This window comes from Caloenas nicobarica, chromosome 5 (genome assembly GCF_036013445.1).
Source record: "Caloenas nicobarica isolate bCalNic1 chromosome 5, bCalNic1.hap1, whole genome shotgun sequence".
Classification (NCBI taxonomy): Eukaryota; Metazoa; Chordata; class Aves; order Columbiformes; family Columbidae; genus Caloenas; species Caloenas nicobarica.
The window spans coordinates 17290705-17318265 of record NC_088249.1 but is presented as its reverse complement, the minus strand read 5'-3'; the positions used below and the strand labels follow the sequence as shown (position 1 = coordinate 17318265).

The following is a 27561-nucleotide window of genomic DNA, read 5'->3' as shown; positions in this document are numbered from 1 at the left end:
CACTAGGATAAATTTACTTTACCTTGTGGAGATGTTCAAGTGCCAAAACGATTTCCCCAATGTAAACTTGCACCTCATTTTCTGAGAATCTCTCTCTGTGTGAAAGATGAGTAAACAATTCTCCTCCATTTATATAGTCTAAAAAGTAAAACAAAGAACCTTATAATTTCACTTTCTGACAATTTTCTTATTGGAATATTAATAGGTACTTAAAGTTATTAAATAAGATATTCTGGGATCGGATGCTTTTACTTTGTTATAATTCAGTAATATCCCATCATGTTCTACAATACTGCATTTCCTTCTTAGAGGACTGACAGAAGAACACAACCAACTTTTAAATAAGTACCATTAAATAAGTAGCAAAACCATAAAATAAGACTCAAATATCCGTAATTTATAAAGATTGATTTTTTTGCAAAAAACAGTCTTTTAGTTACTTAGGAATATAAAAAGAAAGGAATAGAAATGGTATCTACAAACAGAATACTTGTACAGTCTTATGAAAAACTTAAGAGCAACAAGGCAGACTGATACCGAGAAAGGCAATTCAGAAAAACAGGTATTAGGTGAAATAATCAGCTACAGGCAATTATAAGTTTTACCCTTTGTAAGGGGAACTTTGATGGCAAAACATACTTGAGGAGATTTGTTAGATTTTTTTCCATATACATTCCCTCAGGGCAACCACACTTTCATTCTTTGCAGGCTATGACAAAAGGGTTTTACCACAGATACAGAGGGTGAAAAAAAAGTAATTATTACAACAGAGTTCCACTGCAACACAAACACAATGCAGAGGTAGAGCTGTTTATGCCACAGGATACATTAAAGCAATTAATTTGCAACCCCGCAGCCCCCATATTGTATTTGAGGTCTACATATATGGAGCAGTCAACATGCCCCACAACTTCTTACTCAACACTTTCCTGAATATGGTTGCTATAGATTCATTGGTATAATACGTAAATCCATTAAAAAGGTTCAATCCTATCACAACTAAGTTAATACTTTGAAGGAGAACGCATTTATAGAAATTATAGACATTCTGATCTCTTCCCTCCAGTTCTCTGTTTGGGAAGCAATATTAGTGGAATTAAACAATGTGAGGAAGATTATTTCTCTAGATCAGTAAGCATATGAAAAAATTATAATAAAGTATAAATGACCCACGTTTTACAATTGCTTTCTTCTTCCAAAAAAACTTTGGCATTTTAATCATGGATAAAACAAACATAAGAGAAGAATATTTTTTTTACAGTATTTCTAATCAGAACAGCTAACTTAGTACGAGCTAAGAACTGAATTCCCAGGCACTGTTCTAAGGACTGTGACAGATACAAACCAAAGCTGCCACAAGAGTGGTAAAACAAGCCTAATTCTATTCAGGTTATAACACTAACCACAGCTGTATTAAACATTGCACTGAGGCTCCAATTCCAAAACCTCTTGAAACCAAAAAGACATGTTGCTCATATACTAAATTCGGGTAGGTACAAAAACAAAGGCAGAGGCTGGTTTCCCCAACAATTCAGACGACTCTGAAACACATACACCCCAAAACTAAATCAGTGATTTACAAAGATTTATATAATGAGAGAAAAAACTTGCAGCAAACAGTTATTTTTCTGTCAGGGAGGGTGTGAAGCCCAGTTGAGGAAAACCTTCTGGCCCCAACTGATATTCTGAGAACAGATCATGTAGACTTTGTGGGGAAGTAAAAAACAGAACAAAATGCCTTGAATTACACATCAGCTTTGAATTTCTTGCTTTAAACATCATCTTAACATTGTATCATGGTGGGCATGTGCCCAGACAGCACTATCCACTAGGTAATGTTCTTCAGAACTACTGGGCTCCCTCCTCTTTGACTCTTGTAAGAATATAATGCCAAGCTTTTCATTTTCCCTTCATATAAGAGGTTTTTCTGCCCTTCTGATTATTCTTGTCACCTAAATTTTCCATTACTGTGTATTTATTTTTAGGTAATTACATCTATCTCAGGTGTGAGAGTTTTGTTTTGTTTTTGTTCGTTTGTTTGGGTTTCTTTGTTTTGGTGTTGTGGGGTTTTTTTTGGTTGGTTTTGTGTTTTGTTTGGTTTGTTTATTTTTGTGCATGTGTGGTTTGGGGGTTTTTTGGTGTGTTTTTTTGGTGTGGTGGGTTTTTGTTTGTTTGTTTTAAATATTTCTAATGCGATCTCAACTGTATTCTACCAAAAATATATTACAACTATATTAAAATTTTCAACTTTCATTTTCAAAAGGAACCTAGTGAACACTCAATTTAAGCTTGAGCTCCTCAGATACCTGTTTTATCTCACTATAGTATATGAAACTAAGGTTTGTGCATAAAACACCTACCTAAGCATTGACAGCCAGTGATATAGATTCATATAATATTAATAAAAATTTTTATAATTTAATCTCTAGATCAGCCTGTTAGTAAAGGTTCAATAAATGGAAGTTACGAGCTAAAACGGATTGTAAAACTTGTACTTCAATTAAAGGCTCATTGACTTCTTCAAATAATTCACTACAAAAATGTATTCTGCATCCAAGCATTAACCTCATCATTCATTTTCCTGTTCTTTTATAATACTCTTAAGTAGTCTTTACAAATTGCTTGTAATTTTCTTACACATACATCTTAAATACCAAACACAAAATTTGCTGCTGATCTGAAAGGTAGAAATATTTCTAATTTTAGAGTGGTACCAAGCCTTATGAACAAGCTCTACTTTCAGCACAAAATCGTGTCATTTTGGATTGCCTCTTAACATCCAAAGACTGAAACATGCAAGTATCTCAATACTCAAAGATCAAACGGTTTCATAACAACAAGTTTGGGGAGGAAATGTTTCATGAAGCACTGAGGTCTAGAGTTGATTTTCATACCCTTTTGCAGCTCATGAAGTAAATGTTCCTCATTATCAGGAAAAATTTTTCATCTTTCTGAGAAAGACAGGACTCTTCAAAGGCAATTAAATTGGGGAATGAAGCAAAAGGAATATAACTCCTTAATCTCAGCGTCTTTGCCCAAAACGTTACTGTCCTGAAAAAGGGTGGTGGTAGGGAGCAGAGACACACGCACATACGGAAGTTATATGTGAGCTGAAAACCGTAAGAAAGTTCCTGATCCATCTTCTGCCAACCTTGCAAATGCTACACAAACAGATGTGGTTCTTCACATCAAAAGGGAAAGCAAAATGGCAAGGACAGAAGTGGAATTAATAACATTCTAATAAGGTTTGCTATACAGTAGTACTATCAAGTGTCTCTTGTAAATGGGAGATTTAAAAAAGTTACTGGGAGAACTTACCGAAATGAAGTATCACAATGCATAAAACAAGAAACTATCCACAATACAAGTATTTTCACCAGAATTTTACAGCCAGAAGCCATACCAACAACTTGTAGATTCCAGTGCTGTGAGGAATTTGGCCAAAAATAAATAAAAGCACAATCATCTTTAACTGGCATCACCCACATTATGAGTGCATTTGTTCAGGAAAGAGACCTGCCTGATACCATCTTTCCATTTGCAGCATTTCAGTGCTAAAACAATGGACTAACTGGTCAGCACAGTGACAGGTAGCCCTGTCCTCTCAGACAGATGACAACATTTTGAAAATACCCATCACACTGAAGACAATATACAATGTGTTCTTAAGAATGAAACGTGCAGTATGTCTGAACTAGGCGGCTTTCTGCTGCTTAAGTATTTCCTTACTTTTTTGTTCTTTCCTGCCAACTAAACCCAGTAATAAAGTCATGTTTGATCATCCCACCTTACCAACAACCTCTGTGCCACAGACACAAGAGCAGCACGCAGGGAATACAAACTGATTCACTTTAATGCCCACATTCATATAGACCAAAAACTTTTTCATTCATTGTAGCTAATGCAGTATATAATAATGGTTTAAAAAGTGCAAATCAAAATTTCATCTTCTAAGATAAAACATCTTCAAGAAAATATTTCTTTGATTTAGGTACTTATGGTCATGTAAGTCACTGACACTTTTTTTGTCATGTCTTCTCCCCCAAGTCAGAATAGAACACTGAAGTTCAAACAGGAAAACCACAAACACACTGTTGAAGATGAACAGAATTTTACTTCCTATAGTCTCTCATGCAATCTCCAAACACACGGTACTTAAGACCACATGAAAAAACACCCTACAAAACACTAAGGAGATAAAAGGGCAGATTTTTTTTTTCCACTAACGTAACACTTGAATCCTGAAAACTACTCACCTAAAATGAGATGAAGCTTTGTATCTGTCTGGAAGGCATAATGTAACGTGACCAAAAATGGTGATTGCCTAATGTGCTCCAACACTTGTCGTTCTGTCCTTGTGTGCTCAGTTGTTTTGGCTTTTTGAACTATTGTTGCTTTCTTCAGTACTTTCATGGCATACAGCTTTCCAGCATCATGGCCGCTTACCTTCCTTACTAGGAACACTTTTCCATAGGCTTAAAAGAGAAAAAGTGGGGAGAAAAAAAAAGCAACAGTCACTTACTTGTACTACAGGTCTGGCTGATATCATTATTTTCAATTACTCATTGTTATAGCAAACAGTAACTATTCAGGCTAAAAATCTGCTGGAACGTCTTTTTTTTTGTTCCAGACTGACCGTTTCTGAGCAAAATTTCAACCAAATGAGCTTCGGGACTGAACACAGCAAGAGTGGGAAAACCAAACAGAGCTTCAGTATTTAAAAACAATTTTCAAGACTTATGATTTCTTTCTTTTAATAACCAAAACTCCCATACCTAGAATTTAGCAAGGGTTTGGAATACAAGAGAGGCTATTGTTTTGTCCTCAAAATAGTCAGCCCATATCTGCATAACTACTGTGCTCTCATTACTGGTTTTATAGCACTGAAGTTCCAAAAACCAAGAGAAAAGCTAATGAATTCTTCCCATCAGTATATAGTACATAAGGACTTTCTAAGGCTGCCATACTGGACTTGAACGACAATAAGCTAGAGGGAGGAATTATCTCAAAAAGAAAAGTTATCTGAACACAAACAGTGAAAGAAATAGTCAGCAGGACAAAAAGTAGTCTTTCCAGAGTTTTAAATTATTGAATCTAGATGTTCTGTTTACATATTTGGTAGTAATTTACTGGAGTTTTTTTTTCCCCTCTTCCTTAAATAAAAAAGGCTCCTGGGAATTGTACACAAGTAAATTTGATACTCTTACTAGGCAAATCTGTAGAAATAACACTGGTTAGAATCATGCAAACCAGACACTATGTGACCAAAATGAGTGTCACTTTTGTAGATGGTAGTAATTATTCTACTAATAACCACTCAAAGGAATCAGGAGGAAGGAACAATTATATGCTTGACTTATTTACATGTTCAAGGTACTTAACAAGTTCCCATACAAAAGGGTCTTAAAACCACTAAACAATCGTGCATCCAAAGAGAGGACTCCTCTTATGAATCAAGAGCTATATTAGTAGATAAAACACAAAAGGTTAAAAATAAACATTCAGCTTTTTTATTGAAAGGAGGTCACCACAACAATTCATCCTGCCTGATTCAGTCATACATGAACAGTGAGGAAGGTGATTTTCTTGATTTAGTAAATTATCCGCTCAACAGAAATGAAAGCTGACTGCTGAAAACTGTACCACAGCATCAACATGTTAAGTAGCAGAAAAATAAAATGGCAGATAAAATTCCAAATAAGTAAATGAGTAATCCACATGAAGTATAATAATTAATTGTGCATGGTGCTATAACTTAGGAAAAAACAAAAATTCCCTGGAGTTGACACAGACAATCGTATGAGAAAACATCAATGGTAATCCAAAAAGCAAATCTAATGTTAGAACTTCAAGGGAAGCATTGAAGGGGAAAAATGACACAAACATATCGTCCCTCAAACCTTCAACACAAAACCAGAAATCCCTTATGCTGTGGTATGAACTCTTTGCCTGCTCATATCTTGAGTGACACTATTTCGGCCTCTCCTCTCTTCTGTCCCCAGCTTCCCTCCCCCCATCAGAAAAAAAAAAAATATATAGGAGAACCTTAAAAAAAATACAGAAAAGGATAAAAGAATTCTTCTAATTATGAAGGGAACTAAACACACTTATACTTTTTATTTAGCCTGAAAAAGTAGAGTATTTAAGAAAATGCTAGACAGTTAAAAATTTTTTTTAAAAAAGTATGAAGTTAGGTACAGAACAATTTTTCATTATTTTTAGAAATAAAATAACTAAGGTAATGAAATCATTAAGATTAAGAACTGCCAAAAACACACAAACAAGTGGTTAAGCTGTAGAACTACTGTTACATTATGCTGCAGATGTGAAAAACGTAGATGAGTTCAAAAAGATGATAGAAATCCTTGTGGGAGAGGAGAGTGCTACTAAACACAGAAGAAAATCTGTGGCTCAGGCAGACCCCAAACTGCCAGCTGCTACACGGTCACTGTGGAAAGCACCAACATGTGCCTCCCCATCTTCTTGTGGGGTCTCTTTAAGTCATCACGAGAGGCAGAACACTGAGCCAGCTGGGTGTTTTGTCCAAACCCTATAATTATCTTCACATTACTTTCTCAAGGAGAAACTGTAAATACATTAGACAGATTATACTGTCCTGATGAGAGACACTCAAATTTAGTCGGTCTTTAAGAATGCTATAGCCTACACTGCTCTAGGTAACTATGTGTAACTCCAGAAATTTCCTGGTTCATTTTGTTTTTCCAGACAGGTAATAGAGAGTTTTCAATTATCAACTGACATGAGGGTTTTTTCCTACAGCTGAGTTCTGCTTCATTCAGTATACAAAAGTGATACTGCTCATGTAAAGAACAATTCTTTTAAGAAGTTCTTTACCTGACTCATTACACACTAAGGAATCATGCTTGCCTTCTTTATAGAACCCATTATTCTCGAGAAGAGCTTTCATAAATAAGTTTTCACAACATATCTGTCAAGAATAGCAAACAGAGTCAGAATAGGTTACTGTAAATATACCTCTCTGTTTTGGGAGACAAATGTGAGATACCCAGAGACAAACTTTTTCAAGATGTTCAGTATTATATCACATTCCCCAACTTTAGTTATGAGATCTCAAGTATATTTAAGTTTGACTCAATAGTCACCAGCAGGTCACCAAGAAAGGGATAACTATAGATGTAAAAAGATTACCTTAGTAAAATAGGCACGGGCCATAAATCCTGTCATGATGTACAGACACAAGTGATCTATATCAAGGCTGTACAGACCATAATATTGTGACCACAGTAATAATGTTACGCATATGCACAATTTTAATGCTATTCATCTGTTTTTCCAATCTCAAATGTTAAATTATTTTCAGCATCTGAAAAACAGACCCTTACTACAGAGAGCACTGGTTTAAAATTGCTGCTTCAAAAAGTAGTATTTATTAATACGTCTTTTTAAGGAGTTACTTATCAAAAAGAGTAGATAACACTTCTGCATTCTACTAACAGACAACAAAACCAAGGTGAAGAATGGCCTTAGCTGGCATTTTTCAACCACTTAAGGGAGCAGTCCTAGTTTTTACCAGTTTTCAACTGGAGCTTGACATTGAACTTCCTTGTGCCTCTCTGCAAAGCCCAGTCTAGAGCATGAAACGAGGGTTTCCTTAGGTGTCCAGGAAACAGTTTTATCAGAAATGTTGGAGAACATTAAGTGAAGCTAAATTCAACAAAAGCCCCTAGATCTTAACACTTGGCTATCTGTATCTTTAAACACACTTTATAAAAACATACAATAATGCATCTTAAGTGGCAGAATGCTAGCAGTACATTAACAGCACCTACTACAGCTTTTCATAAAACATCGGAGAAAATTATCGGTAAGTGCAACAGCTGTAAGGAAATCTCTAGAAACCATAGCAGTGTTATCATAGAAGAATTTGCAACATAGAGCTTTACCATGGTACAAATCGTTTCTTCAGAAATCTGAAAAGACTGACAGAATGATGAGGGTTCTCAACAGTTTTGATGAGAATAAATCTTAAGTAGCACTATTTTAATCAAATGACTCATGATATACTCAACACCAGAACCCCTGATATCACAAGAAATCTACTTAAAAGACAACACGGCAAAAGTAATTCATTTGAGTGGCAGCAAGGAGAAGGCACATAAGCTAATTGCAAGAATACCCTGACCTGATGATCTTATTTCAGAAAAGCTTTTTTGAATTTCTCAGAAAGTCACTTCTTAATGTTTATTCTCAAAATCTAACGCATATCTCAACTATTTCCAAGGCAGAAATATTTAGCCAACAATATATCCCCCGTAAAGAAACACATACGGTCACTCAATACCCCCCAAAATGCATTAAAAGTATTTTGAATGATGGAAGAACTAGAAGACTATATAATACATGCTAGATATATATACACATATACATAAACTAGGTTAGACTGACCTCGCAGCTTAATAAGAGAAATAAAAATCTGAACTAAATAAAAAAACAATTCTCAAATGCAGATTGATATGGATATCGGGCCAGTAAGATGAATAAGAGATTTCATACCAGCAATTTATACTAAATTCCCACTTAATTTGTGAGGCAGAATAATATAATTGCTGGTTAAACTTTCCTTTCACCACTGCCTTTTTCATGAATACACATTCATAGTAATACACACCATCGTTAAGTAACAATTCAGCAAGTCATTAGAATATTCCAGCATACACACTTGCTGAAAGACAATTAATTAAAAATATGAAGTATTCTTTGCTTTTTTTTAATCCTTTCTGTATAAACGCAAGCACATTAAGCCATTGCATCATGCCAGCCAACTTATGGAGAAAAAGGCAAGCAATTGTTATTATCACACAAAGGATGGTTTATGCAGACTTCTAAATCCATCAAAACTTGACATTTGTATACAGAGCATTTTAAAGTAATGCTTTCAAGAGTTAACATCAGCTACAGGTCTTAAATTACTTTTTTACTCTTAGTGTAAGAATAATAATGAGACAACAATAGGAAAAGGCTCGGAGGCAACAAATATTTAATGATTTCAATAAACTTCACTGTATTCTTGCATGATATATGCCTAATGACCTCTTTCCTCTGCACTTTTTATTGTTAAAATAGTCTTACATTAGATTTAATCTTCCTAAAGAATTTAGAGGCAGAACTCTCACTGTGCAGGTATCTGGCCATATGAATTAAAATTTGGGATGCAGCAGTGTCAGAAAGGCACATAGCTCTAGCAGCTAAAAATGGGGAAAAAAGCAGTCAAGCAAAAACCTTAACAAAGATCAAATGCTAGTATTTTGAACAAGCATTTTAATTGTCCACCACCAAACTATGAAAATGAGACATTCTTCGTCATCTTCACTTAAATATTAGATAGGCGAGAATCTTCAATGCACCTTTTTCAATGTTGTTATTTCCCCAAGAACAAGAACTGTCCTATTAAACAAGTGAGACATAATAAGAATGGCAGAAAGTGACAGGAGAGGGTAAATTACATCTCGAAATGTATGCTCTATCTGCATTTTGCTTGTGTGCTTCTTTTGTTTTTTTACCTTAAGTTTAAAAAAAAAAGTTATTACAGTAAAAAGGTATGGCAGGCAATACGTTCCTAATTTTTTTTATTTTTAAAAGTAAGTTTTTAGAAGAAGGCTTTCATACGTAAGACAATCTATCACCAGATAAGCATGCCATTCATTTTTAGTTATCACAATAATTAAGGTAAATTATTTTCATCAAAATTGCTTTGAATTGCTGCTGGAGTCAGATGAAGTCAGAACAATTAACATCTTACCTCCTTTGTTCCTTCTTAAATGTAGGATTGCATTTACTCTTCTCTACAGTTATACTCAACCACCCCTGTCATTAGTTCCAGTGAGAATCTGCTACTGATCTCCAATCTCATGTCCAGATTCTTTCTAAATTCTCTGGTGGATGAACAGGACAAATTTGACCAGGTTCTCAGATTGAACACTGTCCTCTCTTTTCAGTCTGCTCCTTGTACAGAAAAATAATTTCCTATTTCCAAACTCTCTCTCCAGTTAGCCATATCACCTACCATTTAGTATTCATCATGGCTGTCCTCAGCAGAAACTGAAGTAAAACATTAATTGGAGTTTGGAATTATTTTTAGACATTCCCTAATTTTGGCTCACTCTCCTGAGCACAGTAAGCCCACTTCTTTCTTTCTCCTCCTTTTGAGATATTATTTTGTATTTTCTTCAATATGTTTTGAAAGTTCTAACAATTTCATAGTCTTGTCTTTATCAGAATACTTCGACCTCTTAGATGGAATTTCATTATGCCTTCTTGTATGACAAGCTTTTTGAGGTGTTTACTTAAATCTGACATTAATCCTACCAATTTTCTTCCCTTCATATGAATATATGCTTTACATTTTATGTAATATCTTCCACATACAAGGAGAATATCCCTCCCATATAAGTACTAAATTGCAAAACATCACGTATAAAATAGTCTCTTTTCTATATGGCAGGTATATTCTTATTTCTAATTATTTTTTGTCTTCATTAGTGGACTGTAGTTCAATTAGTAGACCAGACTATTAGGGGACATGCTCAGGGACCACTTGTATTATCTCTTCTTTAGCACAATTGAAAGACTGAATGAAAGTGGCATTTATTAAAATCAGAAGAAACAACAGTTGAGTAGAAAAAAATGGAATCATCTATGTGTAGAAAAATGTGTGACCTGGAATGCACTCTACAATTTTTATTGTTTGTTTTAAAAACACCTTTACAAAGAATAAGTAAGCCAAGTGGGCACACATAAACCAACACAGCCACGTCCTCTTGTTGTTTCCTTAGCAGCTCTACAGCAAAGTAATCTAGTTGCTTCCCAAAGTAACCGTGTTATATAGAATAGACACTGGCTTTCTACGTCACAGGAAAAAAAGCTTTAACTAGACAGAAGGGGCAGCTGGAAACGTCAATTCAATAGACAGGAAATCTGAAAATTCCAAATTAGCAAGGCTACACAGAAACAGCAGGAGAAAAGGACTTAAATGAAAACAAAAAGAGACTGGAATTTCAGAAAGTATATACTGAGTAGAACACACACAAGTCAGAGGAGTCGAGTAAGCAATAATTTGCTCCCAGAGCAGTAAGTGCTTTATTAATAGCTTTATTAACCATGGCATAGCGTCATGTATTTTGTTTTACTTATTTCTTCAATGGGGAAATATATTCTATTAATAGCTCTTAATGCAACATAAAAGGATTCAACTCAGATTAAATGGGTACTAACTTAAGTTTTTGCTTCCTTGTCTTTTCCTGTGAGACTCAGGTGAAAAGAGGAACGTGTGTATTATGATATTCTTTTAACAACAAAAAGCAAAATATAACAAGCATGCTTCCAATTGAGAAAGCATGTACAACAACAAACCAGACAAAAAGGAATGCAAGAAAGAAAAAAAAAAGGCAAATTAAAGAAAATAACTATGAAATTACACTAAGTCATAGCATGAAAATGTTATCACAAAAAAATTACTTCCGCAGGAGAAACATCAGTACCCAAGGATACTATTTCTACTAATTTTTTTTGGTCTTTTTAAAAAATTGAACTTAAAAATGAAGATTTAAGCAAACCTTCACTGCTGTTGCCTGAAAAAAAACACCACCAAGTCTATACAAAACTACCACTATTGCATATACTTAAGCAAGGTACCATTTAACATATTTTGAGTATCTTCTTTAGTTATTCAAGTTGCTTCATAGCAGACTGTATTTAAAATATCGTAATTAGTTAAAATAGCATCTACAGTCATCACTTAATATGACTGTGAGGTTTCAATATATTCTGCCTTGCATTATTGTAGACCATTTAAGTACCAGATCTTTTAAAAACACTTTGCATGCTGCATAACTCCCCAGTGAAGAATTTTAAAACAGCATCACAGCTTTTATTTAGCATTAGCTATATTACAGTAATGTCAGTAATACCCAAAAGCTCACACCAGGATCAAGCTTTCACTGTCAGAGTAAAGATAGTTCTTGCCTAAAAATACACAGCAACATGTACACAGTAGCCATCAGATGCCATCTTCCTTATTTTTCTTTAAATTGCTCCTAAAAAACCAAGAGCATACCTTTTGTGATGACCTCTACCCTCAGCCCCATCTTCAACTTCATAGAATTTACTAGTGTAAGCAAACAGATAAGTTCTCAAAATTGTCAAAAAGCCTCAAAACCAAAAAACCCCTTGGCTCTCTCTTATCATCCTGCCCATAATTAAGTTACAAATGAAGATACAATGGCTGTTTAGAAAGATCTCTAGATCCCAGGAATCACCCTGCCTTTCCCATAGACCCCAATTAAAAACAAAGGGAGGAAAAAAAAAATTAAAAAAAAACCCCACACAAACACAACAACCACCAAAAAAAAAAATCACCACAAACAAACATGCCACCCCCCCAACACAACCCCACTTGAAAATACTTCGTATATATTTCAGATTTCTGAAATAGTGAACTTATCACTTTTTTTTCTGTCTGAAAAGCAAAGGGCATCTAATAAGCACTTGTAACTTGCAACCTAGTAAACAGGCCATTTCTGATTAGAAGGACAATACCTAGCTTTCACCATAATTAGATTGGCAACTATCCATAGATAAAAATTAGACATACATTGAAGAAAATATTTCCTTTCTTACTCTAGCAGAATTAAAAGTACAAAACAAGAAAATTAAGACTCTTAGTGATCAACACAGAAGGCATGCAAATGTCTTCTGAACTTTTTCCTCACCTTTTTGTGAGAGGAAGCCAAAGGATGACAACTGAAGTGCAGACGAGTAGTTTTGCACAAGAGTACCAGTTCTCAATGAGGCCTCACTCTTGCACAGTATCATTTAATACAAGTCTAAAACAGGAGCCTGTTATTCCAAATATTTCTGACTTATGTTACTGTGATTATAGACAGTTTTGTTTCTTCTCATTCCCCCAAGTAAAAATATACTCTGGTACAAAAACTGACAAGTCAGAGTAGTCATACTCATTCCTCCAACCTCAATTCAAGTATAAGAACAAAAAGCTGCAGGCCTAAACAGGACCCTGCAACTCATGACACAACACACTTAAGAAGATGTAGCAACGTTTGCATGCTCACAGGTGGTTAGTGTCTTATGAAATTTTTGAAAAATAATCTTTCTGCTACCGAAGTTGTGGAGAAAAAAGCAAAGTACATTGCACAGGAAAGACACAGAGTCAGTAAGATAGCTAAATAACTGAACGTATAGCCCCAGACTTTTCACATGCAGGAGATACGGCAAGGTCTACAGCATTTAAGTTGGTTTTCCATACTTAAGATGGAGCCTTTGCACAACAATTCTTGTTATTGACAAGGTAGTTCTAGAACTTCCTAAAAACTAAATTTTTACAAAGGGGCTTGCATGTTATTAAACTAACAGCAGAGTCAATGTGTACAAGTTCTCTGTGGTTCTGTAACAGTAGGCCAAATACTTACAAAAACTTATTTCATAGTAGAACATTTCAGAATCATCTTACCCAAATGAGAAGAAACAAAGAAAACTGTCGATAATCACAGTAACATAAGTCAGAAATATTTGAAATAGCAGGCTCCTATTGCAGACTTGTCTTAAATGATCCTTCTGCTCTGTCAAGTGAATGAAAAGGACACAGAAACTCTTTCGACTATTACAATCAGAAATATACTAAAAGTGAAGATTTTGTCAGAGCTGCATCAAAATTTTGTTGGATGATATTTACAGAAGAAATGCTTTAACAAATATATAGCCTATTGTGAAATAATGTTCCTTCAGAAGCCTCTTGCAAGAATGAGAGGGGATTTTTACTTATTGCAGTCTGCATTATGCTTCTCAGGCTGGGAAATTAAACAGCCTCAGAACATCATCTGGGAAGGCTGCTGAATCTCTACTGCTGGAGGCTTTTCAGAATGAACTGTTGTCAGGGATGATGTAGGTATAACTGACTGTGTCTTGGGCCAAGCAATTAGAGGACTTCTTCAAGTCCATTCCAGTTCTGTTTTCAGTGATTCCTTGTTACTGCAAACACTGCCAATTCACACATAGTCCCTTTCCCAAAAGCAAACCGAGCCAGCTCCATTCTGATCAGGTCACTGGCATTTAACTCTGTCCAGCAATTGGCAAGCAACAACCTCTGACACACCCAAGGCACTAGTCTTAGCTGTGACACGCTTAAGGCTGAACAGAGCTTCTTGACTTCCCTGATGGTCTAGACTTCTGCAGCAAGAACCTCAGGCTGTGATTGAAATTACATATTTAAAAGGGGCAACTAGCATTTCCTTGGGAAAAAAAAAAAAGTACTACTCTTCCTACAAATGCCATTTCAGGATTCCTAGAGTCTGCAGGAATCTTTCTGTTCTTGAAGTCTACCAAGTCAGTTTGAAGTCTACGAAGACAGAAGATGTTTCTGGAGCAAAGTGACTACTAGAGCAGGATGATGACAGGCATGCTTTCTCAGCTTGCTTTTTCTTCACACATATGCACACTGTCAATCCCACTGTCAATGCACTGAAATAGCCTTTTCTGAAAGGGGTCACTCAAAAATTACCTTATTAACCTGAATGAATAGGATAGCTTTGCACTATGAGCCTAAGGACTACCTGCTATAATTAAGAGCATCCTGGGTAATGAATATTTGGCTAATACTGTTCATGAAGAAGACAGGGCATGGAAGGTAGTAATGAATGACAGACACAGTTTAAGAGCAGCAAAAGGGCTATTTCAGAGGTACTGCCTAAAGACAGTAGAAGGAGGTCAAGCTACTACCAGTCTGAACTTGAAGACTGACACTTGTGAAACCAGCAAAACTTACTTTATATTCCAAATGCAAGAGTTGTAACATTAAGGTGATCTCAGACTAGTGGAAGTGGCAAGGAAAAAGGGAAAAAAATAAAAAAATCAGGTATGAGACTAGCTTTCAGATACACACACATACAATTAAAAATCCAGTCAATGTTTCTATCAGCAGGAGAAAGACATCCTCACATAAATGCGTAATTATAAGTAATTTCATTTCTCTCTACCCCACTCAGACCAATACTGACCATTTCAGAGCAGCTTAGCTGCTTCTACCTATGAATATGCAACATATATCTATGAATATTAAAGCTTCCTTGCCTCTACCGCTAACTACTATAATTTAACACCAAGGGGTGAATTGTTAAGCGTGTTAAATTTAAATACAAAAAAAAATAATACTTCAGAAACAGAAAAATATACTCTCAGGTGATTTCATGGCTTAATGAATTTATGAAAGAATCCGTATGACAGCTAAATGTGAAAATCAAAACTTATAACTTCTACAGACCTTGATGATAGTCCACCTTCATGATTATCCCAATCTACTCAACACTGCATCTGATGTTAACACTGGCAAAAAAAAAATGCATAAACACACTAAGAAGAATAAAAGCCATTACTTTTGGTCTGTGTACAGGCTGGTGTGTGTGTCCCTTCAAAGGAGAAAAACATTTATAGTTTTTTGCAAGACTATTAGAGCCAATGTCAACTCTAAAACATATAGTTAAAGAGTATTCAGAAGAATACACTATTCAATAGTGTATTAACTCTACTGCTTTTTTTCCAGAAATTCATGAAAACATAGTCTGAAAATTTAATGATGTTATGAAGATTATGCCTTAACTTAGATCAGATTTTGCACAAACTGTATTAAATTGTCACCAATTTCAAGCCATTTATTTTCCTTTTTTAAAAAAAGTACATCTTCAAATGCACTGTAAACTAGAACACATTGCCTCCACTTTTGCAAAATATTTGTGAGAAAAAGGTGAATAAAATTATGCTATGTAATACAAAAGTCATAGATCTTCCTAAAGAACGTTCAAATTACCAAAACCTCAGCTAGAAAACAAAACAATACTTAAGAGTAACACTTCCAACATTCAATTTAGAAAATAGTGCATCTTACCCCCTGTTCCAAGAACTTTCAGGAGTTCAAAGTTTTCAATGCCAACCTTTTCTGCATGTCCTGTCAAATTTGCTGAAGGGAAAAAAAAATTCACGTCAGATACGTAGTACACTAAAACATCATTCTGACATATTACTATAGCTTCAGTAAAAACAAGTTAGCAGATGAACGAAACAAGCAGCACTAAAAGGACATTCCAGTTGCATATTGTATTCTTTTAACTCAAAAAGCAAAGGAGAACAATTTTCTTCCTGCCATTGGCATCCTCGGAGGTATAAAAATCACAGAATAATAATTGAAGCCTATCTAGCTTGTATGCATCATCTTTCGTCGTATCACTGTGCACCTCTGAAAAGAGTCTAGTTTCACCTTGTCTGTAACCTGTAAAGAAAGCAGTCCAGTCACCCCATGAGCCCTAGCACCCCAAATACTCTCATGTTCCTGGATTATATGGTGCTTGCGATGACATAAGCAGAGCTCAAATAACCATGCATTTAACATAGGATTTCAAAACTTACAAAGACTCTCCACTATTATCAAGCAGGAAAGAGGTTGAGCCCACAGGTGCGGAAAAACCTAAGCTGCTACAAAGTTATTTCAGTTGTTGCACAGTTTAGGAGGAAGAGGTTCTACATTTACACAACTCTATACCACTTTGAGTGCTTTCTTTGTCTAATGGGTATTTTTTCTAACCAGGGAAGTGAAGAGTCCTGTTTAAGAAATTAATTGTGGTGGGTTGATTTGTTATTGTTGGGTTGTTTGGTTTTGTTTTGTTTTTCTTTTATAAGCTGCTAAAAGCAAGCTTTACGCAGTTCCCATTTTTTCCATCTTTCATTGATCCAGGTTAAAAGCAGTAAGGCAGAAAAGTCACTCTGATTATTCTTAACCAAGTTCAGTTCCCTGATCCACTTTAATGAGCATCTGCATAGCAGTTTTATTAACACAATTAAGGATGAAGCATCCAGCAGCAAGAGCTGCATAAACTGGCATGGCTGCTAAAAGAATGCCTCTCAAAGAGCAACTTCAAGCCAAACTATATATCTAAAGGCTAATTAAAAAAAAAAAAAAAAGCTTAGGAAAGATGTGCAAGAAGCTTTCTATAATAGCAGCACCACAGATTTCAAGTACAAAGATCTCAACCAAAAGAACACTCTATTTGATAGGAGATGCTGAAATCAACTTACAATGTTCAACAGAAATTCTCATTTGGTTTGATATTTCTACAAAACTTTATCAAGGCAGTTTGCTTTCTGGATTAATTATCAAAATGTATAGTTAATCTCCATTCACAGAACTGCATTAGCTCAACAATTCAAAGCCAACAGAAGACTTAAAGCTTCAGAAAGACATCTGTCCGCAAAGGAGGAACAAGTACGAAAAAATCCAAACATTAAATAAATGAAAAAGCAAATTTGTGACTTGATCCAGACCTAGGAATCTGTACACATACACAAAATGCATCTAGTTGGGATAAGGTAACATGAGTGCTGTCATGCAAGGCACAGATGAAATCTCACCTAAAATATTATTTTTAAACTCTTATCATTAATCTTTACAAGTGATTAGTCAAATTTGGAATAAGTACAGAGAGACCCCTTGAAATTACTGAGATATCAAAAAGTCTAAAACAGCTTTCAAGGTTTTTTCTTGTACAAACACAAGTACACATGACAATGTCTTTTTGCAAATCTGAGGGAATCTACAAGCTATCCTAATATCAAATGTAAAAACAAACAGACCACAGAAAAAACCCACCACCACAGCACAGTAAGATTATTATTACTTTTGTGATCAGTTCCATTTTAATAACATGTACTAGGCAAGACAGTACTAGAATCATTAACAAACCAACGAGGCAATATCCACCACGGGAGTTGAACTGAAGCTTATTGTACTATTTTCACTGCAAATAGAACAAATACTGTAGCTAGTGCTACACCACAGTCATTGCTGAAGTCAGCAGTAAGTGTCTAAATAATATGATTTTTAATTTATTTTTATTTTTAAAAAGGGTAGAAAGGAGGACCCCAGAAACTAGCAACCTGTCAGCCTCACCTCTGTGCCTGGGAAGATCATGGAACAGATCCTCCTAGAAGCTATGCTAAGGCACATGGAGGACAGGGAGGTGATTGGAGACAGCCAGCATGGCTTCACCAAGGGCAAGTCCTACCTGACCAACCAGTGGCCTTCTACAATGGAGTAACTACTTCAGTGGACAAAGGAAGGGCTACAGATGTCATCTGTCTGGACTTCTGCAAAGTCTGTGACACAGTCCCCCACAACATCCTTCTCTCTAAACTGGAGAGGTATGGATTTGATGGGTGGACTGTTCGGTGGATGAGGAACTGGATGGATGGTCACACCCACAGAGCAGTGGTCAATGGCTCAATGTCTGGATAGACACCAGTAACAAGTGGTGTCCCTCAGATGTCCATACTGGGACCAGTACTGTTTAATATCTCCATCAATGACACAGACAGTGGAATCGAGTGCACCCTCAGCAAGTTTGCAGACACCACCAAGCTGAGTGGTGTAGGTGACCTGGCCTGAGAAATGGGATGCCATCCCGAGGGACCTGGACAAGCTCGAGAAGTGGGCCCATGTGAACCTCGTGAGGTTCAACAAGGCAAGGTCCTGCACCTGGATCAGGGCAACCCCCGGTATCAATACAGGCTGGGAGATGAAGAGATTGAGAGCAGCCCCACAGAGAGGGACTTCAGGGTACTGGTGGATGAAAGACTGGATGGCAATGTGCACTTGCAGCCCAGAAAGCCAATTGTATCTTGGGCTGCATCAAACGAACAGTGGCCAGCAGGTCGAGGGAGGCGATTCTGCCCTTCTGCTCTGGTGAGACCCCACCTGGAGTCCTGCATCCAGCTCTGGAGCCCTCAGCACAGGAAAGACATGGACCTGTTGGAGAGGGGCCAGAGGAGGCCACAAAAATGATCAGAGGGCTGGAACAGCTCTGCTGTGAGGACAGGCTGAGAGAGCTGGGGTTGTTCAGCCTGGAGAAGGCTCCAGGGAGGCCTTATTGCAGCCTTTCAGTACTTAAAAGGGGTCTATGAGAACAGACTTTTTAGCAGGGTCTGTTACAACAGGACAAGGGATAATGGTTTTAAACTAAAGAAGGGGAGATTCAGGCTAGATGTGAGGAAGAAATTTTTTTACAATGAGGGTGCCAAAAAACTGGCACAGGTTGCCCAGAGAAGTGGCAGATGCTCCACCCTTGGAGATGTTCAAAGCCAGGCTGGACAACGTGCTGAGCAACCTGATCTAGTTGAAGATGTCCCTGCTCATTGCAGAGGGGTTTGACGAGGTGACCTTTGAAGGTCCCTTCCAACCCAAACTATTCTGTGATTTTATGATTCTATGATTAGAACACATCATGTCACAGTCCAAAAGCAGTCTGTCTTGAAGCAACTTAATATTACATATTACATACTCTTTACGCAGTTTCAAAGCAGTGTCTTTCCTGCCAGGGACAGTAGGAGTCAGGGACCATCTTAAATAGACCAGGGCTACAATGCCCACAGTTTTGATGAAGCAGCAGATGTCACTGAAGAGATTCAGGACACAGAACTTCTCTGGATACCAGCTAAGTGAGTGCTGAATTCAGAGTGAGAAGAAATTCTTCACTGAGAAATCCACTGATTTGGATCTTCCATTATGGAGTACTCAAGAAAGGTTTTACCATCTCACATCCTTTAAGAGCTGTCAGCAGAAATCTTCTCAATTAAACATCCTTCTAGAAAGTAAAACAGTCATTTAATTCTGCCATGTTCTTGGAACTGAATAGGCAGATTGAGAGAGTGGAATACAGAAAAACACTACATCTCCAGTAACACAGTGAAGATTTGTAGTGCTGGCTATAGTCCTAAAAAGAGATCAAGTCCTAAACTCAATCTATTAATCCAAAATGTACCATAAACTCAATTTAACTTCTGTTCCACATTCAGTAACATTAGTAAGACCTTTCTCACTTCCATGAAGTTACACAATAAAAAGCTGAGTGACACCTAGTTTGAACTATTATGTACTTGTTTCAACATAAGCTGTAATTTTGCACTATCCACTTAGTCCCATTTTTACTTCAATTTAGAGCAAAAATTAAACATGTAGACAGCTCTGAACTCATATCAAAGAAGAGCAAATGCAATTCACATTACTCCGAACTCCAGGATCACAACTAAGATAACTGAGGTGACAACTGTTCATTCTCTATATTGGATGCTTAAGGAGAAGACCATCTGAAACAGAAAAATATTCAAGATCTCACAAAGCTGCTGATCCCATTCTAGAAGGCCTGGAAGCCAAAGAAGATGACAGACCTCTGAAGTACTAGCTAAGCAGAATACAGTAAGTGGAAATTCAGAAGCATGAAATGCTGTGGGAAACATGACAGGAAATTATCATTACCATTAGGAAAATAGACTGAAGCTGCAGAAGGCTATCCCACCAAAGTTATCATTTGCACATCAGAAGCTCAAATAAAGATAAAAGCACAGGCATCTGAGATTAACGATCCAGACTCGCAATAGTATAAATTTGAAAATGCTCCATGTTAAGACCCATTTGCATTCATCAGCAGTAACCCTTTCGCTGTTACAGAGGTGATTTTTCTATGAGGTTTGTCAGTAGTGTCAGATCACTCTGAGGTCACCAAGACTCAACCTAGAAGCACCTCCATGGTTAACTAGAAACTTAATACGCAGTAACACTACACATCACATAATAGCCAAAAAAACAAAATTAGCAAGATGCTAATGAATGAAGTCGCTATAGATAATTTAATGCTGAACGGAGTTGAAACAGACCAAAATAACAGATACCTAAAGATTGTGTATACCTTTTCAAAAAAGAAATTATACCTAAGTACATGATATAAATCAACTTTGGTCTTCTCTATCATCAGAAATCAGTATAAGACTTAAAAAACACACTTTATTCAAAAACAAGCACTTTGGACACAGTGTTAAAAGTAACAGAATGTAGATAAATTTAACCAACAAAGGAAGAGCTACTGACACTTTAAATGTTGACGGAAGGTATTCACGTATTAGTTTATGCAGACATTAACCAGGAAACAAGAATTACCTTCAGAACTATCCTCTCTCGGGTAAAGCTTTTATAACCATCTGTCCAAGCCAGCATAAAATATTTACAGATGTCAACAAAAAAATGGAAAGAGGAAACAGTCACAATAGAGCCCAGAACAAAACACAAAAACAAATGAAGTGAGTGCGTGTAACCCAAGTCCTTCATAAACCAGGTCATCTGCCTATCTACAGAATGAGTCAGAAGCAAAGAAATCCTAGCAGAGCTTGCACCTCATCATTAGCACTGTATAATGGTTAAAAGAAAAAAAAAAAAAAAGAGAGAAAGAATGAAAGAATGTTTACCATAAGATATCAAGTGATGCCAAGCAACGAAAGGGATCCAAGGGAAATATTTACATGAAGAATACAACTGCAAATCACACCCTCAGATACCCTGGCTTTCTCATGCGTGTAAGCAATTCTGGCAAGCGTTTTCTGAATTGCCTCCTGAATAACATCCTAAAGTGCACTGAAGTGGTATATAAGTCTAACTCTTTTGTGGAATCCAACATGAGCTTTTAAACAATCACATTTGAATACACTGGAACAAAGTTAAACAACAGGCTGACAATTAATACTGTGACTAATAGTCTTCATTTATATTAGACATTTTACAGAATATCACTGAAGCAATGAGAGCAAAATGAGCAATGGCACCAGACCATTTTACACATCATTTTGACCAGGTTTGTTAGATTCCAAAGCCTGAGGGAAAATAAATAAATGATCAATAGTCATTCTCCTTCATTATCAAAGCTTATCATAATCAAGTATCAGAAGTAACAATAAATTCCTAGAATACAGAAGATTTTTTAAAGTATTGATTCTATAAAGAATAAAACTCAGATATTTAAGTTGTATTAAGGATGACTCATAAACTTACTCTCTTAAAAGACTCTTTATGCTTCCCACAGCAATATGAGAACATATACATTTTCATGCTCACAAGAGAAAAGTAGAAGTAAAAGCAATCCAATCTTCGCAATATTCAACTATTAATATCTCCAAATCTCTAAGCAATATATAGAATTAGTACGTAGAGTCAAATTAAAAAAAAAAAAATCTGTATCTTACAGAAAATATTATATTAGTAGCATCTTTAAACTTTCATAAGAACATTTCCTTCTAAAAATAAAAAATATAATACTGTAGAGGTGCCAGGTGCAGCTCCATAGCGAGGATTAAATACTCTAATACATGATTCATCATGTCTTTTAGCCATAGGAATTTTCACAATGCCTTACGATGTAACATGAACCTTACAGTTTACAAATAAATCTATTCTCATTTAAGTTCTCATTCAGGAAGGGGTAACTAAGAATTTGCAATATGAAACCCCTCAAATAGTCCATGTACATATTGTCTGAAGCCTTTTATAGTTTCATACTGGATTATAAATTAAGACTATTTGACTCAAGTGGAAGTTCCAAATTCTGCCTCTGGAGGCCTGCAGCCCATTGCTACAATGACCTCCAGGCTGTACGTGCCTTTTCACATGTCGCGTGTTACAGTCAGGCAATCTACAAACTGAAGCAAGTTAAGTTCTTGAGCCCAAATCTTGTGATAGCATTAAAATGAATCCAGTATCCTCTTCAAAATGGACTTGGCAAAAGGAAAAGAACAACAACTTAAATAGAAACAAACAATATAAATACAGCCTATTGCCCATACACTCATGGAAAGTCTCCCAAGTCCCCTTCAAGATCCCAGCTTTACTAATCTCTGCCTCTCACTGGGCAAAGCAGGGAGTGCACACACATGGTGCAAGACGGGCAACCTCCTACCGACTAGTCACACACAGGATCCTTTGATCCTTATTTTATTTTTTCCCCAAAAACAAGGGCTACGACAGAAGCAAACAGGACATGGGGGAAAAAAAAACACCACACACACCTCACTGTTAACAGCTCTATTTCCTTCTTACCTTCCTACATCCCAAGTCTTTCCCTCTCTGTCTATATCACTCCTCATCACACAAAGAATTTTCTCTAGTAGGCTTTACATTTGCCATTGTTCAGTTCCACAGCACCACCAGGAAACAGAAAATGTGAAGAGTCAACAATATTCTTTTTTTCATTGTAAATAATACACAACTTCTTAGGTTTCCAAAAAGATTAGAAGTTGTACTAACTTTTGAGGTTAGCCTTCAAAAAATAAAACCTTTTCAAGATTCCAGAAACAGGTGCTGCAGAAAATTTATTTTTCTTATTATTTTCAGTGAGAATCAGAAACAGTCACCACTTCCTATCATTTGATCTTTGGCACATTTTTCCTTCTACTTGCTGAAAAGAGAAGGCAATTTCACTTTCCCAAAAAACTCATTTCCTTCCCAAAGTGAGAAAAGAAAGATAGTGACTATTCTGAAGTGGCTGAATGTGTGAAGTTTCTATTGAGGAAGAAATGGTTTGTGTGACACAAAAAGGAAAAGAAAGGAAAAAAAAGGGGAAAAAAGCAGCTAAATCTATTGGGAGAAAAAAATTGTTAACTGAAATGCATCCTAAAAGTCACTGTTGTTTCTAATCTGCAAGATAACCAACTGAAGGAACAATAATTGAAGGACATGCCTGGTTACAGTTTCCCCAGTGGTAGGGGGACATTCTGATTCTTTGCATCATCAAAATAAGACATATATACACAGAGAGGTGCCCAGTATTTGCAATACAGCAAATCACATGGCATCTCACAGAGGCACTCAAGTGTTATGCACCACAGTTTCTTCCCTATCACAGACCCAATCTACATGCCTATGAAGTGATGTTTGTTTCAGCAACTGCTTTTTGGTCACGCAAGAGGAGTTTTAGGGCCCTAAGAACATGGAATATAGAGCCTAACTCAAAGTTGACCTTACATATCAAAGCCAGCACTGTAATTTCAAAGTCAAAGTTTAAAAGAAATCAAACCATGGTATGATAGGGTTAACAATCAGCTGGGAGCTGTGTAGAAATAGCACTGCATATGCTCTAACTGTGCATTTTCATATGCTGCAATACTTACTTGAAGGTAAGAATGATCATATGTTTCATTCTTGAAGATACTCACTTCGTCTTAAATTCAAGTTTTATAGTATTTTATAGTATTTTTAGAGCAATTTCAAGACCCAAGTAATTGCGAATGCAAAGTATAACTGTAGGTTCACCTCCATTTAGTTGATTGGAATATATAATTCTTTGTACTTTGAGTTTGCTATCAAGAGGTTCAAGCAATAACTTCCATAATACGAAAATGGGACACTCCCTTCTCAAAGAAGCTACTATTGCTACCACAATAGTACATTCTTTCAAAGCACTGTAGAGAATGACCACTTTTTCATCTGCCAACTGACAGCTACTTTCGATATGTAATTCTAAATCATTCAAATAGTCCCAGAGCTAACAAGATCAAAGAAAGAACACAGAGAAGAGGGGAACACTAGATTCTAAAAAAATTGCACATTAAAAGTATATTCATGGTATACAACCTCAGTATTTAAGAACAACGAAGATCCTCTGTCTCCAATTCTAGCTCTTGCATGTCCCCTCACTCTCTTTATCAAAATGAAGGAAAAGTAAATAATCCTGCTGCACGTTTTAAAACTGTGCTGGGCTGATTCTAGCCACCAGCTAGGCACCCTTGCAGCCAGACCCAGTACAAAAAACTAATTTCCAAAGTATCCTAGAGATTACTTATATATTTCTATATCAACAGAAGCTGACTGCAATTTTTCTCCTCAAATTACCATAACTCTGTGCATCATGTAGAGAAAAGTTCTGAAACAGTACCCTGATATGTCTTGCACAGTGATGACACTATTGACACCTTCAGGAGTAGGAGTCTCCCAGGAGTACCTGACAGAGCAGCTCCCTCCTCCACCCTAATGCTCCAGAAATAGACAAGCCATTGCTAGAAAGCATTTTTCAGAATGCAGTTTTCTAAATACTTAATAAGGAGAAGAGAATGAGCAGGGAAGAAGCAAGTGACTCCTATTAAGCTGAATTTCAGAAGCTTAAAAATACATAAACGAGGTTGAGAATTTTAAAATTAAAAGCAAGTATCAGTACTTAGTGAATCTTTCAAGCTTTAAGATCAGGATTGAAATAAAAATTGCTTATTATGCTGTACCAGACAGGTCTTCGTCCAGCTTATATGAAAGTGTTTATTCCTCAAACTGTCTTTAGATAACTATCCCACAATGGTATGTGTTGTCTCAACTTTTATAAAAGAAATCTAGACATAGCTAGGTAAATACATAGAATAAATGTGTTCCACTTGCCTTCCCTTTACACCTTTTTTCCTGCACAGTGAAACCTAGTAACACCCAACGAGACAAGTATATTTTCCCCCAGCTCTTTTGCTTCTTCTTGAAAGAAGGAAACTACAGTCCTTTTGGTTTCTGTGTAGCCATCAGGAAGAGCACTTTTTTTTTTTTTTTTAAGCTGCGGTGATAGCCACGTTCCGCTGGGGCACCTCCACTGAGCCCCTAGATCTGAGTGACAAGGGGAGAGAAGGCTGAATGTGACTGAAGAGACCCAGCACCACCTTCCCCATCAGCCTATTAGAGAATGTCAAACACATTAACTCAGGGGGCGGTTCTCTCAAACTTTTGCGATGAACAGCATCATATACTTACTTGTATTTCATCATGGGGAAAAAAAAGAAGATGAGAGAAAAGGCATGAGGGTCACAGGTTAAGAGCACCTCCGTTGTTAATAAATACAGAGAATATACATCCTGATTATGTTTTACACGCACTTCTAAATTAACACTAAAATCTAGATTTACTGCAGTATTCAAGTTGCCTGGAAACTTCTGAGAAGCACAGAGTTCCTATTAAAAATATATTAAGATCTTCCCCAACACAACAACCTACGGCAGAGCATTCTGCTGTATCTTGACAGGTCATACATGTTTCATGTATTGAACTACTTCTCCAGAGGGTCTTCAAGTAACTACTGAGCAACAAGAAGACTCACAGACTGAAACGCCAGATAACTGCGGTTACATGTTGGCACATTCCCCTCCCTACAATTCCGGCATTTCACCGAAGTCAGAGAAAAGCTGTCACACAAAACGACATCATTTAGGACTGCAACAAACGGCCTTCCTCCCCCCCAATACTGACATAGCCATAAAAGTCAAATATACAACTTAAAAAAAAAAAATCTAAGCCTTATCTCCTTCAAAAGCGTCAAATACCACTGGGGAAGTGGGACAGGGGAACCAAATATACCGCAGAAGCCCAACTGAAATACTTTTTTTTCAGAAATAAAAAGAAGGGGCCCCCCGCCCCCTTCTCCCACGCTCCTGCCCATGTCTTTCAGCTCATCCTTTTTTTTCCTTCACCGAGATTTCCCTACCAGTCCCGATCAACTCTCTTGAACCTCCCTCCACAGCACTTCTTCCCCAACTCCCGGCAGCCAGGCCCCACTCCGCCACCCCCCGCGCTGCTCCCAGGCAGCAGCGCTGCCCGCGGCGCCCCGCGCCGGCACCCCCGCCCCCGCCATGACCTCCCCGGCCCCCCGGCGCTCACCGTTCCTCAGCTCGTGCTTGACGGTGAGGAGCGGCAGCTCCCCTTCCTCCGCCGGGCCCGAGGGTCCCTCCATGTTCGCACAGGCGGGCGCTCCCCCGCCTCTGCCGCTCCCCGTGTGTGTGAGCGCGGAGGCGGGGGGACGTCACCTGGCCTGAGGCGGATTTTATTTTCCAGGGGCGCTCCGGGGGAGAGGAGCCATACAGGCGCGCTGAGGGCGGGGGGCGGCTGCTCTCCCCTTCACCTTGGGGAAAACGGAAAAAAAAAAAACCACAAACAAACAAAAAACCCACAACCAAACAAAATAAAACCACCACCCAAGAACAAACGGTTATTAAAATACAGGGAGGCACACGCACGTCGGCTTCCCTCCCCCGGCCCTCAGAGCCAGCCCATGTCCTTGCGGCTCCCCTCCCCCTTGCTCCGGCCGCCCTCCCCGCCCAGCAGCAGGGAGCGGAGCGGAGCCGAGCCCAGCGCAGCCCAGCCGGGATAGGCTGAGGGGGGCGGAGGAAGGGGCGCCGTCAGGAACGGCTCCTACTCCGGCGCTCGCGCCCCTTCCCTCCCCCCGCCCAGTGCTAATTGGGCGCGCGCGCCCGCGAACCCCAGCGGCTGTTGGGCAGAGAACGCCCTGCGTGCCTCCTTCCGCCGAGCGGCGCGCTCCCTCATTGGATCAGCGGCTGCGCCAATCGCGGGCTCCGCCCCCCTGATTTCCCCCCAATCCCTCTACTCCCTAATCTTGTTTGTAAACATTCCCGCCCGCCTCTCCCACTTACCCCCCCAGCTTGAGGGCGGGCGCTGGGTTGCCTAGAGAAAAAGGAAGGCGCTGATTGACCAGTGGGGCTGGCAATCATTTGAGGGAGCGGCGATGGCGCCCTTCCCTCGGCTTATAGGCCGGTGCCATCGTACTTGAGAGAAGGGGGGGGGTAAAGTTGTGGGTTTCCTTGCTTGCCGTGGTGGCGGGTGGGAGCAGAGCCGGGCCCCAGCGTCGCGCGAGGGGACTCGGGTAGCCCCTCGCCGCGGGACGGGAT

The 27561-nt window shown here is 37.9% G+C and overlaps 1 protein-coding gene across 2 annotated transcripts in view; it reads right to left on the bottom strand.

Moving 5' to 3' along the window:
* RPS6KA5 (ribosomal protein S6 kinase A5) overlaps positions 1–27177 on the bottom strand; it is an 85799-nt gene extending 58622 nt beyond the window's left edge. The window contains exons 1-4 of one of the 2 annotated variants that reach the window (XM_065635291.1): positions 26537–27177; positions 15935–16006; positions 4257–4475; positions 23–138 (exon numbers count right to left, since the gene is read on the bottom strand). In XM_065635291.1, the coding sequence (XP_065491363.1) occupies positions 23–138; positions 4257–4475; positions 15935–16006; positions 26537–26609 (480 nt within the window). In that variant the 5' untranslated portion in view covers positions 26610–27177. Of the gene's footprint in view, positions 1–22; positions 139–4256; positions 4476–15313; positions 15376–15934; positions 16007–26536 lie in introns of those variants that run through there. The other variant, XM_065635292.1, reaches the window with a different exon arrangement.
* Positions 27178–27561: the final 384 nt, after the last annotated feature.